At 46.8% G+C, this 19,885-nt stretch overlaps 1 protein-coding gene across 2 annotated transcripts in view; it reads left to right on the top strand.

Annotated features, from left to right (window-relative positions):
• The window catches only part of GPD2 (glycerol-3-phosphate dehydrogenase 2), a 1,314,993-nt gene that overhangs the window by 943,046 nt on the left and 352,062 nt on the right, over positions 1–19,885 (top strand). For both annotated transcript variants that reach the window (XM_086956671.1, XM_086956673.1), the window contains exon 11: positions 18,918–19,093. In XM_086956671.1, the coding sequence (XP_086812797.1) occupies positions 18,918–19,093 (176 nt within the window). The remainder of the gene's footprint in view (positions 1–18,917; positions 19,094–19,885) is intronic.

Genomic DNA, 19,885 nt, shown 5'->3' with positions numbered 1-19,885 from the left:
AGCAGTATCCTCAAGATATGCATGTAGGTCAAGTGGCGACTGCCTATGGGAGGTATAGAGTGTCTGGTAATGATCAGAGTACACGCAGCTGCCCTGGGAGGTCCCTCTGTGGCTCCTGTGGTTATCAAGCAGGACGGTAACATAATTGTGGTGGCGGGGGGGGGGCCGAACCGCTGAAGCCAGTGCTTTCCCCGGCCTATCTCCCTCACCATATATGCGCGCTGTAAAAGGTTTCCCCAGAAACTTGCTTTCCTTATCTGCAGCCTCGGTGTATTAATTTATTTTGTCCCGGAGCTGGGCTTGCGTTGCGCGTCCCCGCGCACCTTGGGGGATATTAAGCTCAAGGGTACGAATGTCTGCCTCCAGCCTACGCAGCTCGCCTCGTAGGGACTTTAGCACCCCCCCCCCACCTTTAGAAATGCACCATCCCCTTACAATGACTTTAAAAGCTTCCCACACAGTAGTAAGGCTCGATACAGAGTTAATGTTACGGTCAAAGAAGTCTTTTATGTCTTGCTCTAAGTCCGCCCTCAAGGCAGAATCAGTGAGGTGCGCAGGGTTGAGGCGCCAGTTCAGGTAAGGAGAGACAGCAAGGGGGACGCGCAAGGAAAGGAGGACAGGTGAATGGTCCGAGAATGTGCGCGCTAAGTGTATAGTTTTTTCTACCCAAGGAGTGAGGCCAGCAGTCAAGAAAAAGTAGTCAATGCGGGCCCACGTACAGTGGACAGCCGAGAAATGTGTGCCTTGTCTAAGGAGGGGGTGTAAGTGTCTCCAGGTGTCCGTCAGGTGGTGTTCCCCCAGGATGCCCTGCAGTATGCGTTGGGTACGTGTATAATGTTGAGACTGTGGGTGCGACCTATCCATGGCAGGGTTTACAGCAGTATTGAAGTCACCACCCAGTACGACATGGGCGATGCCCAGGGTTTGAATCTTGCCCCACAAGGTAAGCAGTGCAGTCGGATCATCTATATTGGGACCATAGTAACAGGCAAAGAGCACCATGTGAGAGTTCAGTTTCCCCCAGACCATACAATATCGGCCCTCCGAGTCTGAATCAGAGCCCGCCGGGGTAAAGCCCACCCCTTTTTTTTATCAGGATAGTGACTTCCCTGGCATAGTTCGAGTAAGACGAGAAAACTTTACATGACGCCCATCTCGAAGCAAATAAGGGGGAAAAATTCGGCGCAAGGTGTGTCTCTTGCAACATAGCTACTGAGACACCATGCCTATACAAATACCCCAGCACTAGTCTTTTCTTTCTAGGATTATTCAGTCCCCGCACATTCCATGACAACAATTGGAGTTTGTGCGCTGGCAGCGCGTCTGTTACCTCACCCATCCCCACAATGTAAGGTCAAAATGGCTGCACGTATAGCAACACAAGTCCGACAGACCGCAACGGATTGAAAAACATCATCATCGTCCAAACCCTCCCCTCCCTTCCCTCCAGTGACCAATACCGCAGCAAAACTGATACACAAGGAATGGATAAAAGCATTGGTATGTAGCAAAAGATTGTGACATCCATGTTCCTATTGCTCTTAGTACCACATGTATAACAAAAACCCCAACTTCCCTCTCTGTCTCCCCAACAGCAATAGTTCATGTCCGATAGTTTAGCAGTTCCAGTAACGTGTTGGAGCGAGACCCCTCCCACACCGGCAACCCCAATCCGCCGGGCACATGGATCCCACCCTCCCCCAACCTTTCCCACCCATATCAAACCCAAAAACAGAAGTAGTTTCTCAAAGACCCATACTCTACTAACAGAGTGGGGGTGATGGGGCTCGCCCATTGGGGGTCCGTTCTAGGGGCGCCCAACCTGCCAACCACCTCCCTGCTTACACCCACTAGGAGCTAGGAAGGTACCTAGTCTCGCTATGTGGGACGGAGGTGGTTGACCGAGCACAAAATTTAATATCGACCAGATCATGTAGTAACATAAAATTGTACCTCACCAAACTAGTGGAGTCCTGTTTCTCTCCTCTCAGAATAGAGTCAAAAGTCTTGCGCCACACGTTAATCTTGTTGGTTCATTGGTGAGGGAGAACCGGATCGACGACTCTCTGCGTTGTCTCTGGCTGTGTCTTTCTTATGTTGTTTAAGGAAATCTTCCACTTGCTGCGGTGTTTGAAAAAAATGTTGCCTGCCTTGATGGGAGACCTTTCGTTTCGCCGGATATAGCATGGCGTACGGCATCTCTTGATCATGCAGCTTCTTCTTTACTCCTGCGAATTTCCGCCTGGCCTCCTGTACGGCTGGGGTGAAGTCGGGGAAGAAGGAAAGTGTAGTGTTGCAATATCCCACCGTGCCGATCTCTCTTGCACGCAACAACACCGCGTCTCGGTCCCTGTAGTTTAGGAATCTCGCGATGATGGGTCGCGGCTGGGCTCCTGGTGGCGGGCGGGCAGCTAAGGATCTGTGGGCACGCTCTACTATGAGGTGCGGTGAGAAGGATTCTTTCCCAAAGAGTTCGATCACTAGGTTCTCAATGAATACCTCCATTTTCCCCGTATTGGTGGATTCTGCTAGGCCCAAAATGCGAATGTTATTGCGGCGGGACCTCGCTTCCAAATCTTCGTTCTTTTCCGCAATAATCTTTAGTAGCCTGTCCATTTGAGTTACTTGTCTTTTGTTAGAGGTGGCACCATCTTCCAACTCGGAGATTCTGTCTTCTGCTTCCTTGATACGAGTGTCATGGTGCTCCAGTTTAGTGACAACGCTGTCTATGCGTGAGTTTATGGTGTCGATTTTGGAGTCAATGTTCGACAGGCTCTGTTGCATGTTTATCAATAAGGACTTCCAGTCGTCTCCCGGGGGTTCCGTGGCAGTAGGGCTGGTCTCGGGGTCCTGCGACCCTTAAGGGTTTTTCCTTGTTTCGAATGGTATCTTGGACTGCCTGGCATCGTTGCGGCCCATGTCGCGTCTTGGCGTTCGCGAGGCCGGTGTGGCAGCAGTAGCCAGGACGTAGGCTAGATTTGTCAGGCTAAGCAGGTAGTGAACAGCTTGGGCGGTATGATCTCATGCAACGTGTGCCCTTTGCGAAATGTATTAGAGATGTGGCGAGCAAGTGTCTCTGAGAGAGTGGTTCTGGTTAGCAGGCAAGGTATCAGCACCCCACGGGGGTTCCCTCTACCAGGTATCTCGGTGTAATACACTGCTGCTGTTGTAGCGCTGGTGGTCGCAGTATTGGAAGAGGGCAGGTGTGGTACTGTATCTTTGAGAGGTCTGGTCAGTCACAGGACTGCCACAAAATTGGAGCAAATTATGGAAGGATAACACACTCACTCAATTTGAGTAGGAAGGCCCTCACACACCGACCTGGTCAGTGTCATGCTTCATCATCGGGCCCCACCAAAGAGGCCGAGTGCCTCTTTGGTGTGCTGCGACGCCAGAAAGACTGCGGAGCTGGTAGTGTGAGGAGGGCGTGATGTGAGTAAAATATAATTAAAAGTGCCTAAGAGGGTATCAAAAAAAGGTTTTTAATGAGTGATCCCTAAGACACAGGTAAGTGGTATATGTGTCTGAATTTACGTGCCAAGGTTGTTAGGATTTGGTTAAATTCAGCTAAATACCACAGAGTTAGTTAATCAGTCAACATGTTTCTGCCATACTAGTGGTATAAATTCACCAAGGCATTCTTCAGGACTATACCCCGGCGGTATGGACACTCTAATAGTCCACCCTAACCTGGGGGCGTGAAAGTGAAAAAAGAAAAGGTGAAAAAAGTGCTTAAAATTAGAAGAGCGGGTGGCTCATTCTAAAGAAAAAAGACCCCAAAATCAGGGGTATCTCAGCACTTTCAAAGTTCCTCGAAACCGGACCCCGACGTCGTCAGGGTCCGGTTTCGAGGAACTTTGAAGGTTCAAAGCGGGTTGTGAGCGCTGAGGGCGATGTGCCAGGTGCGCTCCAATCCTCCTCCCGAGACCCATGGTGCTAGTAGCGCCCTGTTTTAAAGTGCTGAGATACCCCTTGGCACGTAAATTCAGACACATATACCACTTACCTGTGTCTTAGGGATCACTCATTAAAATCCTGTGACTGACCAGACCTCTCTTTTTTTGTTGAAGTACATTTAACCGGGGACTGAGAGAGTGTCCTTGATTCTCCCTACCTCTCCCTTTGTTGAAATGTACTGTATCTTTGACCAGCAGTCGGGCAGTTCAACTGCTCCGGGATCCCAGTATGCGCGGCGGGGGGAGGGAGTGCTCCGGCTGCTTAATGAGGTATGGACTTCGTTAAATATTATGATTGCCGCTGGGTGTGCGGCACGATATTTGCGAGCCCGGCGGCAAGTCTGTTGTGAGCTTCAGTGGGCCAGTAGTTATTTCCTATTAAAGGCCGAGTCTTTTTAAGTCTCTTTCAAGGGAGCCCCTCTCTGCTGTGAGGAAAAACGCTATGTTCAGGCGTATCCTTACACTGTGCGTCAAGGCCCACGGCAGTGGCAAGATGGTCCGGTTGTGGGGGGGGGTGTACACCGGGGGGGCCCCCCTGAGTCCACGTTCCAGCAAACTATGCTGGTAACAAGACACTGGTCTGACGTGTTTGGCGCTTTTTTTCCCCCCTTCACCGCCGGTTACATGCAGGCCTCAGTATCACCGTTTGTGGGTAAAACGCGTCGAATTGCACCCTCTGTGCACGTTGTCCTCAGCGCTGTATCTTGAGGTATGTTTAGGCCGTGCGATGTGGGGGGGTGGGCCGTGTTGCTGGCCGCCTATTGTTTCAACGGTCTCCGCAGCATAGGCCCTTGAGCCCCGGGGTCGCGCAGCAGCCTCCGACGTCGCGCAGCAGCCTCCGACGTATTCGGTCCGCCCACGGGGCGCTCAGGTACTGTTAGGTGTCGGGGGAGGGAGTGGCGGCAATATCCCCTGTGCAGATATATTGGAGATGCGAGGGGGGTATCTCCTGGGCCTATGGTCTCCCGCCCATTATTTTCGGCGCAATTGTTCGTGGAGGGGCAGGAATAGCGGCCGCTTTAACCCTGAAGCGGCCCAGCAGTTGCGTTGCTTCCCGAGTGGGCAGGGTCCCACGCAGTGTCCCCCCTGGTGTTCACGGCCCCACTCACCACTTGAATAGTGTAGGCTCTGCGACCCCGGCGAGGATCTCCAGCTCTGTTCCACGATGTCACCAACACTGCGCCTCCGTCGCACAGGCCGCAAAGCCCCGGTCTTTCCTAGCAGAAGCTCCCCGCAGGACCCCAGGTCACGGAGCTCGCTGCCCAGGCGCTCAAGACTACGGCTCTGTTTACACGGCCGTCCTCCAGTCTTCCCGAGAGTTCTTGGCACCGATGTGTTCCGCAGGCACTCCTGGATACTGCGGTGTAGGTTTTGGGCAGGTTATTCTGGTCAGCAAGGGCAGAAGGATAGTTTATGTGCTCAGCCCGGTGGGAGCCTCACTACAGTGCGGCCATCTTGGTTTGGCGCCACTAGCGCCGCTCAAAAGAGTACTTGTCCACTCCCTGTGCCTCTACAGGACCACCCTCAATGCAGCTCTTTTTCGGGTCTTGGGGGCACTCCCTAGGCGTTGGATTACTAGCGGGAATCGGGGGCCCGAGATGGGCTTGCGCTAGTTTTGAGCACTCTGGGCGGGAAAAAAAACGCTATAGAGGTGGCACAGGCCTTAGGTGCGCGTGCAGCCCTCAGAGAACTGACCGGGCCCAAACCGCCACCCAGCGTGCACTCACTGAGGCAAAGCATAGCAAACCAGGGGATCGTGCCCAAAACCTGCCTGCAGGCGATTCACACGGCCAAGCCGCAATACGGGCCCCCAGCAGGGCGTAAAAACATGAATTAGGGACAAATGCAACCCCGCAGAGCATCACAGTGTGGCGGCAGTGGGACACGGCTCATGGCAATGCAGGTCACGCAGCACGGTTCCACATCTGAGGAGACCGCCCCGCGAGACGTTCGAGCTCCCCCTAGTGGTGATCAGAAACACTGGTGCAAACTGGAGGCAGCTGCGTAAGGAGCCATGCGCTTCCGCGGCCGCTTAAGGTATCTGTTGAAAAAAGGAACAGCACAATTAAGACAATAAATGTCTCCCCTGGCACAGGATGCAATAAAATCCGTGATCCGGGTCCGCAATAAACATTAACAAGCACAAGTAAGCCTAGATAACAGAAAGGCAAGAAAAACAACTTAACTGGCTGCAAAGCAACTAAGAAACAGGAGGGTCATACAAAATGGAGGAGCTATCTACCCTTCATGGACACTGTGAAAGGACTCGCGGTTTGGCATCCCTCTATAGACTTATGGGATTTGCAGTTTCTAATGAAGACTTTGATCGTTTTTTCGTGTTTGAATGATCGTTTTTTCCTATGTTGGGAAAACATCATTTTCTATTGCTTTTTTGGCTGATGTGGTTTTGATGAAATAAATAAAGCAAAGGAAGAAAAGCATAACCAGAGCCTTCAGTCCTGACATAAAATCTATCTTGTAGTTTAACATACCCTATTTCCGCGTGAGAAAATGTGGGAAGCTATATGGTGAAAATATGGGAGGCTATATCGTCCCACTTACTAGATTAAAAATTACCTCGGCCCAGTTTGGACCTTTTCATTCCAACTTTTCATAGAAATGTAGATAACAGAACTTTAAATCATAGTTGTAGCTGTAATTTTTATGTGCACTCCTTTATTTTACTTTACTCTCAAGAGACACCAGGCCTGATAAACTGTGATGTCAGCCTAATTTTAATTTTGACTCTTCCCTCCTTGTTGTAATTAATTTGTTAGGGCCACTGCCGATGCACCAGCCTCATATATTTATTTGCCATACAATTATCAGCTTTATACTCTAGATACCACTGGCACACTTTTCAGTACTCTTCCTATGACTTTAACCATTTGTTCGCAAACTTTTTTTATTGCCCTCAAAGCAGAACCTGAAGGCTGAAGGCTGCAGAGAGTGCACATTTGCATACTTAATTGTACATGCACAAATGCACACAGACTTTGTGCCATCTCTCTGTGCAGCCTCTATGTCTCTTATGTGGGTCCCATACTTTACTTGTTTACCATGTTTGCAGTGCTGCATGGTATCCGCAGTGCAAGCTTGATGAACCTAAAAACTCAGCAAGCTTCTGAAATAAAAAATGATCTTGAAAAAAAGTCCACATGGGGCATCCAATATATGCCGCGTGTGGTATCACTCATTCAATCAATCAATCAATCAAGAAATTTTTATAGCGCGCTACTCACCCGGGGGGTCTCAAGGCGCTTGGGGGAGGTGGGTCCGCTTCTGCTTGAACCGCCAGGTCTTGAGTTGCTTCCTGAAGGAGAGGTGGTCTTGGGTCAGACGGAGGTGGATGGGGAGGGAGTTCCACGTCTTGGCTGCCAGGTAGGAGAAGGATCTTCCTCCCATGGTGGCTCTTCGAATGCGTGGAACGGCGGCGAGGGCGTGGCTGGTCGATCACAGCTGTCGGGTGGGAGTGTAGAAGGTCAGGCGGTTGTTGAGGTACCTGGGGCCCAGGTCGTGGAGGGCCTTGTGTGCGTGGGTGAGGAGTCGGAACGTGATTCTCTTGCTGATGGGGAGCCAGTGCAGGTCTCTCAGGTGTCCGGAGATGTGGCTGTGTCGGGGGATGTCCAGGATGAGTCGTGCGGAAGCGTTCTGGATGCGTTGAAGTCTTTTCTGGAGTTTGGCAGTGGTTCCGGTGTAGAGGGTGTTTCCGTAGTCCAGTCGGCTTGTGACGAGTGCTTTTGTGACCGTCTTCCTGGTTTCGGTGGGGATCCATCGGAAGATCTTTCTGAGCATGCGTAGGATGTTGAAACATGATGATGAGACGGCGTTGACTTGTCTGGTCATCGAGAGGGAGGAGTCCAGGATGAAGCCCAGGTTGCGTGCATGCGTGGTCCGTTGGTTTGGGTGCGCTGCCCAGGGCAGGGGGCCACCAGAAGTCGTCCCAGGCAGAGGTTGATGATCCGAGGATGAGGACTTCCGTCTTGTCTGAGTTCAGTTTCAGGCGGCTGTTCATCATCCACTCGGCTACGTCTTTCATCCCTTCGTGTAGGTTGGTTCTGGCGGTGGCTGGGTCGTTGGTGAGGGAGAGGATCAGCTGGGTGTTGTCGGCATAGGAGATGATGTTGAGGTTGTGTTGGCGTGCGATGGCTGCGAGGGGGCTCATGTAGACGTTGAAGAGGGTGGGGCTGAGTGATGATCCTTGTGGTATGCCGCACATGACTTCGGTGGCCATGGATCTGAACGGGGGGAGGCGGACTCTCTGGGTTCTTCCGGTGAGGAACGAGATGATCCACTCTAGTGCCTTCTCTTGGATTCCGATGTTGCTGAGGCGCTGCACTAGGGTGCGGTGGCAGACAGTATTGAACGCCGCGGAGAGGTCCAGGAGGAGGAGGGCCGCTGTTTCCCCGTTGTCGAGCAGGGCTCGGAAGTCGTCGGTGGCTGCGACGAGGGCGGTCTCGGTGCTGTGGTTGGCTCGGAAGCCGGACTGCCAGTGGTCAAGGGATCCGTTTGTCTCGAGGAAGGCGGCAAGCTGTCTGTTGACAGTCTTCTCGATTACTTTGGCAGGAAAATGGAGGAGCGAGATGGGGCGGTAGTTCTTGAGGTCGGTGGGGTCTGCTGATGGTTTCTTCAGGAGGGCGCTGAGTTTGGCATGCTTCCAGCTCTCCGGGAAGGTGGTGGTGCTGAAGGAGCGGTTGATGATGTCCCGGAGTTGGGGTGCGACGACGGAGTCGGCCTTGTTGAAGATGTGGTGGGGGCATGGGTCGGTTGGTGATCCGGAGTGGATGGTGTTCATCGTGTGGATGGTGTCTTCGGTGCTGGCCGGGGTCCAGGCGCGGAGGGTGGTGGTGGGGGGCGTCGGTTCGGTGGTTGGGTGCATGGTCTGTGCGCCGAAGCTGTTGTGTATGTTGGCGATCTTGCTGTGGAAGAACGAGGCGAGTGAGTCGCAGAGGTCTTATGAGGGAGTGATGTCGTTGTTTCCGGCGCTGGGGTTGGAGAGCTCTTTGACGATGCTAAAGAGTTCCTTGCTGTTGTGTGCGTTGTCGTCGAGTCATTCCTTGAATGCTGTCTTCCTGTTGGTGTGGATCAGCTGGTGGTGTTTGCGGGTGGCGGGCTTGAGGGCGGTCATGTTGTCTGTAGTCTGGTTTTTTCGCCAGGCTTTCTCGAGGGTGCGGCAGTTCTTCTTGGAGTTCTTGAGGTTGTCGTCGAACCAGGAGGCTTTCTTGCTGCCATGCCTGCTGGGATGGTTTTTCAGAGGTGCGAGGTCGTCCGCGCAGTTGGTGATCCACTGTGTGAGGTTGATGGCTGCTTGGTTGGGGTCCGTTGAGCTGGCGGGCGGGTTCTGGCTCAGTGATGTGGTGAGCTGGTCGGTGGTGATATTGTTCCAGCTCAGACAGAAAGCAGTAAGATATCACGTTAGTTGTAGAAGGTGCCCATCTCTAAGACTTTACCTTTGATCGACTGCTCATCAAGGTGCAGAATTACCCTGGGTGCAATAGCAGCACCAGGGCGATAACTTTGAGAAACAAAAGTCACGAAAAGGTGCAGAACCATCATTGGATTCAAAATCGTTCCTGGTGCTAAATCAGCATGAGTGTTGAAACACAAAGAGCACAGTTGCAGTTTCTATATATATATATTAAAGATCGCCATTGATTCAACTTCTACAATGTGTGGACACAGAGTTAGGAGTGCAAGTTACATTTAGTCGCAAAATCACATATAGATGCCAAATCAGCCTAGCTACAACAGGAGTGTGAAAACACTTTTCGGAGCACACATCACAATTGGGTGCAAAATCAAAATTAGTTACACAACCACCCTAGATTCAGAATCAGCAGGAGTGTTGAGGCACTTTAAGATAAAAAGAAAACATTTAGGAGAAATCAAATCATATTTAGGTGCAGAAATGCATCTAAATGCAAAATCACCCTTGGGGCAATGAATCGGGAGTGTTCTGTCACATTAAGTTGGAAAGTCACTCAATACAGAGGCATGCTATGGTGGTAAAATGTCACATTGGGTTAAAAAGTGTTTATTATTATGACATATTTAGTTGAACGCATATTTTGTTTTAAAAACACCCTTGTTGCATCATCTGCAGGGATATGAAAATCGTTTAGGAAAACCCATCACATTTGGTGCGTTATAAGCATCACTGTAGTATCCTATTTAGCAGCACACATTTAGGTGCAAATTCTCCCTTTGTGTAACCTCAGCAGTAGTATGGTAAACCCACATTCCGGCGCAAATCACATTTCAGTCCATAATCACTGTTGGTGCAAAGTCTGCATGACTGTTGTATCACATACATGTAAAAACATTAAGCGAGCCCATTCTCTGCTTGAACATAAAATATTAAACAAGCCCATTCTGTGCTGAAAGAAGCCTGAAATATGTAAATGCACTACAAGCCAAAACCAGCGTGTGTACTTCCACAAGAATCTTAAAATACTACAGTTCCTGAAAGAAAACCCATGTCCTACTAAAATGTCATCCAGAATCAGCACAATACCCTATTAAAACAAAAGAGCAACATATTTCTTCTCAAAGTGCTCAAATATCCTTGTAAAGGAGTAGCTCCTTATGCAGCTCTTGCAGAACAGCAAAAGTTTAAAGATGTCTCCACAAAGGCCCACTCATTGTTGCTAGTGCTACGCCTGCTCATCGGCAGAGGACCCTAGGCACAACGGTGTGGCATTCTGATCACAGCTGCTGACCTTGGAACTGGTGAACTAGATTTGAGTCCTGGTGTCGGCTAAACATCTGGGGATCCTGGGCAAATCACATAATCGCTTCGTGCCTAACAAATGAATCTGAACTTGTGTAATGTAACTGGTGGACATGTAAAACTCTCCAGTGCTTTGGGGCCCAGTTTGCACTACATAAAACTAAACAAACAAAAAAGTTACGTGAAAAGATGGAGTGACTAAAGGCCGTCCTTCTGAATATCCAAATGGTACTTGTAACATTTAATAATCATTTTTCAAAGTTACGTAATTAAGAAGTGCATGCTGAAGTATCATCTGGATAACTATATAATTGCTATAATACTTGTCATGAATTCTTTTTCAATAAAATTGTTTTGTATTTTTTATTCCTAATTAGTTAGTGCCTAATGGAAAAGCAATATATGCTGAATTGATTACTTGATCAGCATCTCTTATACATGTATCCATCCATGCTGGAAATTCCCGAAGTCTCTCTACCATTTTCAGTGTGGGGCATCATGTGGAAGCAAGTACCTACAGTAGACAGAACCTGCTCTTTCATGTTTAGGGTTCGGTGTAAACAGACACCTAAGTTCTTAACTTACCTGTTTGGGTCTTGGTGTTGCGCAAGTTCTGCAGGCCCACCAGTTGGCCGACCAAAGCTGTTGGGCCTTACTAAACAGGATAATCTTGGTTTTTCCTTCATTCAGCTGTAGGCATTTGGTAGTTATACAAGCCACACATTGCATTTGTTCTTGTTACAAAGCGTTGTTTTGCCATAACCAGGACTTTGTCCAAACAGTTGACCAACTGTGTATCATCCGCATAGAACAGAATTTAAAATCTGAAAGCTTTGACGATCTTGGCAAGAGAAGCAACATAGATGTTAAAAAGCTTGGGGCTTAGACATGAGCCCTGCGGTACACCTTTGTCAATTGTCATAGCACAGGATTTGAAAGAGCCCAGAGAGATGGTTTGAGGTCTGTTGTTTAAAAAATCAGAGTCCCACAGATTCCAATTTCATACAGCCTTTGTAGTAGCCTGGGATGGGACATGGTGTCAAACGGCGAAGATAAGTCCAGCAGCACAAGTATAGCTGGTGTATCAGCCTCTAGAGCTAAACGTATGTGATCAGTCTCCGTGCTGTGAGAGGATCTCAACCCAGTTTGTGTGGGGTCCAAGATCATGTTGTTTTCCAAGTAATCGGAAAGTTTGTTAATTTGACCTTCCAGTAATTTGCCTAGCAAAGGAAGCACCAAGATGGGCAGATAGTGTACAAGGTATGTGAGTGCGAGGCTAGCCTTCTTTTGTATCGACCTAACCTGAGCCGATTGTTAGACCAAAGGATTCTTTCCTGTGTTTATTGATAAATTGAACAAGGAGCATATAGCTGGGTCTAACTGTTTAGAAAGTAGTGCTAAAATTCTGGGAGGACATAAATCTAAAGAAGATCCAGATTTGGTAGTTTCCAAAGATCTTTTAATTAGTTCTTGAGTGACACATTAAACTTTCCTAGACTGCAAGCACTGTTAAGGGGAGGAGATTTGAGATTAGGCCTGGTAATAATTTGGTTGGGCGCAGTGGGAAAGTTCTGATAAATGAGATTCATTTTATCATTAAAAAAATCAGCTAATAACTCACACAGCTTTAGCCTGAATTTTTGGGGAGCACGTGCTGCAATTGATAAAATCATTCAGCACTTAAAAAAGCACTTTAGAAGAGTTGCCCGCTTTACCTATTTGATTTGTAATACGAATGTTTCGAGCATGAGAGCAGTTCTAGAAGCTTCCTTGTTATGATTGTTTGTTGTGCACCACTGTCTTTCAAGTTTTTTACAGGAGGATTTCTCTTTACGCAATTCGCTGGTGTACTAAAATGCATGGGTTCTATGCCTGATTTTCGTGCATGTTTTGGAAGGAGCAACTATGTCCAGAGCAGAGTTTCATGCATTGTGGTAGTCTGCTATAGCTTGATCAACTTCTGAGGTCTCAGGAGTTAATGGAAATCTCAGTGATCAAAGAATGATCAGTCTAGACAACCGGTAAAGGGAACTCACAGGTCAGGGTTTTAAAATTAGTAAAAAGTAGATCCAACGTGTGTCCCGCCACATGGGTGGGCCCATTGATTTTCTGATACAGGCCGAGCATCGCAAGATCAGAAATAAACTGTGTTACATCTGTATTTAGGGAGTCTTCTCCATGATAATTAAAATCACCTAATAACAGTAATTGTTGAGATGCTAAAACAAAGGTCACAATATATTCAATTAACCACTGGCTAAAGTATTTTTTAGGTCCAGGGTGCTACTCACCCTAAACTGCTTCAACACCTTGTCAGGGGTAATAGGCACTATATAAATCCAATAACAATACAAAAATCCAGGGTTTGTGTATAGAGTTTTACATAGAAGAAGCCCAAATATCTTGACCTATAGCTATTGTATAAGGCCACATATGCCCAGCTGTGCCTTGTAATCAGGGCCGGACTGAGAACCAAGACTGGCCCTGGCACAGTGCTCTGACGGCCCACCACCCCGAGGGGGGGGGGGGGTTTGGGGAGGTGCGACCGCGCTCGTTGCCAGGGCCGGCTTTCGGGTGATTTTGTTACAGGGCCGTTTTTGCCCTGTAACAAAAACGACCCTCAAGGGCCCAAAACCGGCCCCACCGTTGCGGCGTACCAGGGAATTGCCCGGTGCCCGCAACGGCCAGTCTGGGCATGCTTGTAATGTTCGGTTCCGTCAGCCATTAACTCTTTGCATGTTGCTATTTTGTAGGCCATACGTGCCAGAAAGAAGTGTGAGGATGATTTAAAAGCTAGTACTGCCGACAAGAGTCCCTTGACTGTCTGGCTGAGCTTTTGGTTTGAGGGTACTGACCCTGAAACAGTGCAATGACAAGAGACACGGGCACTGTCCCATTCTGTCTGGTACAGATTTTGAAATAACTGTTACATGCAGGAGAGATGAGCCGATATATAAAGAATAGATTTTTGCTGTAAGTAAGAGGACTTTATCGAATGAAGACTTGTAACCCTGAGCACGATCTGTGGGATCTCCAAGGCCTTTATGTTTTGCTACTCCATTCAATTGCCAGTTTTGAGCCACACCTCACATTGATCTGTTTTTGTCAAGTACAGGGGAAGTAAGTGATATGAACATAAAATTGGGTGCCTCTTCCTCTTTTGCTTAACCATGTATTTCTTTTTCTAGAGGTACCCGTTTTAACATATTCAGTGTCTGTCTGATTTAACGTGATGTTTAGCAGTATTGAACATACTCTAGTCATGTAGCACCTGAAAGAATTTGACACCTTGTTATTTGATGACAAATTGAAGGAGATATGCATTCAGAGCCAAATTGCACACTGTATAAGTAAGAGAACTTTGGTCAAATCCCATCTTCACCAAATTGGGTGCCTGGGTGATCCTAGGCACATATTTTACTTCACGTACCTAATTTTGCTCAAGTGACCAACTTGAAGGCATTAAAAAATGTATTTCAGGAACTTCACTATTCCACAAAGTTAGTCCGATAATCAATCAATCAATCAGAGTACTTGTAAAGCACGCTACTTACCCGTGAAGGCCTCAAGGTGCTGAGGGGAAGGGGTGCCGCTACTGCTGGAAGATCCAGGTCTTGAGGAGTCTTCTGAAGTCGAGTAGGTCCTGGGTTCTGCCGTAGGTGGGTAGTTCCAGGTCTTGGCGGCGAGGTAGGAGAAGAATCTGCCGCCGGAGTTTGTTCGTTGGATGCGGTGGACAGCGGCGAGGGCGAGGCTGGCGGAGCGGAGCTCGCGGGTGGGAGTGTAGAAGCTGAGTCTGCTGTTCAGGTAGGCTGGTCCGGCGTTATGGAGTGCTTTGTGTCCGTGGGTGAGGAGCTTGAAGGTGATCCTCTTGTCGACGGGGAGCCAGTGTAGGTCTCTCAAGTGGGGGGTGATTTGGCTGCGGCGGGGGATGTTGACAATCAGTCGGGCGGAGGGACTGGCCGTATAGACTGCTCATGCGACAAAAGATTCATGACAAGGTCTTCAGGACAAAGAGGCATTGTTGAATGTTTGTTTAGAAAAGATTACTTTTAATAAACGTCAGTGCACTGAAAATATTCAATGTATAAATTAAAACACATGTTGAAGAAATAAACTATAACAATATTTTTTAAGTATTCAGCATCTTTTTGCTTAACATATGTTGCATGTTGTGCATGCTAAAAACGGTCAGATCCCTTGCTCAACTCGTCTCTGTCTATACATTTACTGGCTTGCCCTCTTCTAAGTGACAGGCACTTTGGGCCTTGTGACAGATCCGTGAGTCTTGCAATTGAGTCACTGAAAAGCCTTCTTATAGAAAGTGTGCTCTGCCTACTGACTTCCTGGTATTACATTGTGCAAACCATGTGATCTATTGTCATGGTGCTATTGAATACGTAAATTGTTCTCAAGAGACGTTGAAATATCTGTGTGGAGAAAAGCCACTTAACGAGATACCGTAAGCGCGTAACAAAACGTGCTAAAATGGTGTACTCAAGTCCATGGGTGTCGAAGAACGCCAGAACCCGGCCAATCTGAACTGTTGACTGGCAGTGAGGACTTCATTTCAAAGAAAAACATCTTCAGCTCTAAAGATTGCCGCTTTCGACTGCAACTGATGGAGTGAAAGCACGCGCCTGCATGGTACTTTTCATCTCGCAGGCCCTCTCATTTGGCCTAGCTGCATTCACATGTTGCACAGCATGGCTGCCTGTGCGAGCCAGGCTAATTAACCGCCTAATCCGCTTTCCCTCCCTCATTTAGCAGTACTTTTCTAAGTTACCACCGCGTTCCTCTCCCTGGTGTTTTTAGACTGTCTACTTGTTTACGAATATTCTGAACTCTTTTACTTTGACCCAAATATGTAAAAATAAATACAATGTAAAAAAAAGATGATCAATGTGCCTCTCCTACGGCTGTTGCTTGAAGGAAATACCATATTCCATATTGATGGAAACAGACATTTGAGGTTCATCAATTTCAAATACAGTTTGCAGACTCTTGAAATACAATGAAAAACATTGACAATAGCTGATTGACAGAAAGTAGCACGTGGTTTGTGGATGATTTGTTACCAATGCTCCCATTCATTTGGTCGAAAAATAGAAGGGTGCATTCATGAGCCTGCAGAGACCCTGCTTTACAGCCTGGAATTGTGCCATGCTGCTAAACTGTTTTCAGGCTAAAGGGTGCTTTTGGGATGAATTCTGGGGTTGGTATTGACTTAGGGGGATCCTTAAAAGGAGATTGCTCCCTAGCGTAAGGCAGGCAAACACCGTGATGTAGTCTTGCAAGGGGAGACCTTAATGGAGCCGCCCACTCCCATTTATATGTATAATCCGTAGTAAAAAAAAAAAAGTGTTCTTTTTGGAGGTCACCCCCAACAGCGATTTCTGGAATGTATTTATAGGATTGAGAGAAGCATGGGGACAACTTTTATTTTGATGCCCCGAATTATTTTCTGTCTCAGTCCAACCCTGCCCACAATTCCCAAAACCAATTTATATTTCCCTCTACGAATCCCCCATTAATCCACTTTTGGGTTCCATTATTTTGAGATATTTCATCCCAGTCTAAAAAAAGTTTATGTAGAGGCTTAAACGTGCTTTGTAACTATGAGCCCAGGGATGCATTTCTTGAGACAGATAAATCCAGGAGGTGTTTTTTTTTTGTTAGATGATGTGGAATGAAGCTGGGTCTGTGGCTAGTATACCTCCCACTCTAGTTTCACAGTAGTGCCTCTTGTCTTGCTATACATCCTGATAACCATCTTTTTGAGTGTGGTAAGCTCTAACATTGTGTGATTTAAAGATTCTAGGAAAGGTAACATGGTCCTCCTTCCAATACCATTTTGTTTGTGTTTATTTGCTTTTGTAGGTGAGGTGTGGTCCACTGTTTAATTGCCCTGCCCCTCATAAAAATGTAAAAAAGAAAAATGGAATGACGGAATTCTGAACAATATCAATTGCTCTCCCCCAGTCAGAGATCTGGGCCTCAATCCATTGTCTATTTGCTCACAATGCAATTCCAGTTTGGACCCAGCCATATGCGAGTCAGTATTGACCATGCTCCGCATGGAAACAGTCCATCCGGAACTGCCAGGACAGGTCCTACCTGGACCGGAAACAAGCATCCTGTAACTTGTTTTGGGGTATCACCCCTCATCAGCCACAGGATAGCTTGAATCCAGTGCATAGCGAGCATGGGGCCCATGTCCAGGCATACCCATCCCACTCGTGGTAACACATGGAAATTGTTTCATGTATGGAGGGAATGCTGAACAATGTCAAATGCTCACACCCAGAACTGTGATCTGGGCCTAAATCCATCAATTTTTTGCTCACCATGCCGCCCCAGTTTGGACCCAGCCATATGCACACCAGTCTTGGCCCTGCCAAAGGGGGGGGAGGGGTATGGTAGTTGTGGACTACATTTATGGGCCTATGGGCCTCATTAGTCACATGTTGGTACAGGTACTACTTGGTCTCCTCTTGTAGGAAATCTGCATTGATTTGTTGGTTCAATGCAAAAAGATTAGGGGACCCCCTCTAGGAAGGAAGAGCACGGTCAGGGAGAAGAGGGGAAAAATGAGAACCTAACAAAGAAACTCCCTCGTGACCAAAGTTATTTATACACAAGACTTAATCATAGATCCCAAATGTGAGCGCCTAGGCAAATGTCAAACCCCACTAAGGAAATATTTACCAACAACCTAAAAGATATAGTTTTTATTTTCATTTCATTTTATATAATATTTTTTCATAACTTATACAAATCCATAAAAATATGATCAGATAGATATAATTTAATCACAAATCAGAATAAATGATAAACACAATACACATACTCAAATCATGAAAACCCGGGAAGAGACAACCAAAAACATCACATCAACTCAATCAGACTCAACTCACACACATCCAGGCACACATTCACATCCATAATATATCTGGGGAACACAATTAACTGGGATGACCAAGGATAAAAACTGCACAGTGGCAGGGTGTTATAGTGGCCGTGGTCAACGCGATTCGGTGGCTGCACGCTGGTAGAAGGCCACCTTCATCAGGACCTGCCCGATATACAGCCCAACAACAGGGGTGGGCAAGTAGTCACTCCACCCGAGAAGAGTAAAATCACACACCTGCGGAGATTAAACCCCGTCGATCCTTCGCGAAGGAATAATTATTCAGAAGTAAGAGGCTTCAATTCCAAAATCTCAGCCATGTGCTTTCTTAACTTCTGTACGGCGTTCGCAACACAGGAACAATTTGGCGAGAAAACAATATCGCAACCCACAGAAGTGGACCTCCAAATTTGCAGCCTCTCTGATAGATCCGTAAGTTCTTCCCCCTTTATTTTAATTTTCCAAAATTGGCTAGTTTTCAATAAGCAGAGGGCAACGAGCAGTACTGTAGTCAAGCTTGCCTTTGACTCGTAACGCGATGTCTCCAGAGTAGCCGCAAACCGCCGTATTCACCTTCGCCTGATATGTTGGTTCTCCAAGTTTTACATACTTTTCCAGGTAAGATTTATGTCAACATTGGTTGTTTTATGATTATGTTGGCATTCCTTCTTTATATAATATTTTATTGGTATATAAAAAATAATTACCACATGTTCTGATGCTTGGGAGAACTTTGACACCAATTTCCCATCCGTTCTCTTTTGTTCATCAACCTTTTATCTTTGTAACTTAGCTGCAGTGTTACTGACTATGGTGGTACTGGCCTATTTCACTCAGTATTTCTGTATGATATAACACCACATGCAGACCTCCTTGTGTGGAACTGACCTACTATATGCAAATATAAAGTAATACTGTTCCTCATGATTGTTAGGAGGGAAGCCTAGAAAGCAGCACTGCATCCTTACCACACAGGAAAAGCAGCACTTCGAGAAGCTACCCCCGCACACTGCACATCAGAAGGGAAAGCGATCCTTAGCTACCATGCTATGCAAATGGGTCTGGTTGTCCATATGTGCCCTAAGATAACCGAATGAGATGGAGAGGGCGTTCATTTTCTCCATTGCTATTAAATCTGTTGTGATGCTACTTTGTAATTTCAAGGCCAGAGACTAGACTTTAGCTTTAAATATGTGTTATCTTTGCATGTGCACACACACACTGTCACGAATGTATTATCTAATAAGCTTTATGGAAGAATTCATGTTTTTGCTTATAGTGCCTCTTGTTTAGTGCTGTGTGTTTCATTTATGCTCACATACAGGGGGAAAATGGACCACCTACCGTGCCATGGCAGAAGATACCTTAGAAGCTGTTATCAGAGCCCATAACCTCAAAGCAGGGCCTTGTAAAACAGTAGGGCTTGTCCTAGAAGGAGGAAAGGATTGGACACCTACTCTATATATCCGATTAGTTCAAGATTATGGACTTGAGAGCGAGGTACAACAATTATGATTTTGCATGCTTTTCGTAATTCTATTTTTTATCGTATTTTTTGCTACCAATATTTTAACTTTCATTCATGTTACATCAGTTCACTTTATTTGCCCCTACAGTTAAGGATTCTCATCTTATTTACATTTAACGGTAAAAGTTTTCCACGCCTTCGAAGATCAAAATACTTTAACATGTTTTCAGATACCAACCAATAGCATATAGACACAGTTGCATCACAGATGTCCTCAAAACGAAATATAAGAACTCTGTGAGGGCCTGAGAAATAAAGCTCTAACTTAACTCACTGACAGCTAGATCAAGCATGATACGGTTATTTGATTTGGGGGGGGGGGGGGGGCGGAATTGAAAGTGGGGACGTGAGATGGATTCTATTTTGATTAGCTGCAGAGCCAGCAAACTCCCTAAATTTCTATGCCACAACTTCACTCTTCTCAAAGCCCTGTTTCTGAAGATCATTTTGGACACTTTTGGCCCAACAAAGAACCAGGGCCAATAGCTGAAAGAAGAAGCATCTAAAGTAACCAAAACGCACTCTAAATGTATCCCTTTTGTTTTCATGTGTGCTAAAATTCCATCCTAGGACTTCGTTTCATATGATCCAGAATACCCTTTTATTGTGTAAAACTGTATCTCCTTAGAATCCATAATATATTGGTCTATAAAGGGATGTTAAGTATTTTCTTGCACGTGAATATTTGTTATGGTGCATCAAAGGTTCTATTGAGCCGAGGTGTGTTTAAATAAAAATAAAATGAAAAATGCAATTATATGAAT

This window comes from Lissotriton vulgaris, chromosome 2_1 (assembly GCF_964263255.1).
Source record: "Lissotriton vulgaris chromosome 2_1, aLisVul1.2, whole genome shotgun sequence".
Taxonomy (NCBI): Eukaryota; Metazoa; Chordata; class Amphibia; order Caudata; family Salamandridae; genus Lissotriton; species Lissotriton vulgaris.
The sequence above is the reverse complement of the archived record's forward strand: the minus strand, read 5'-3'. Positions and strand labels throughout refer to the sequence as shown.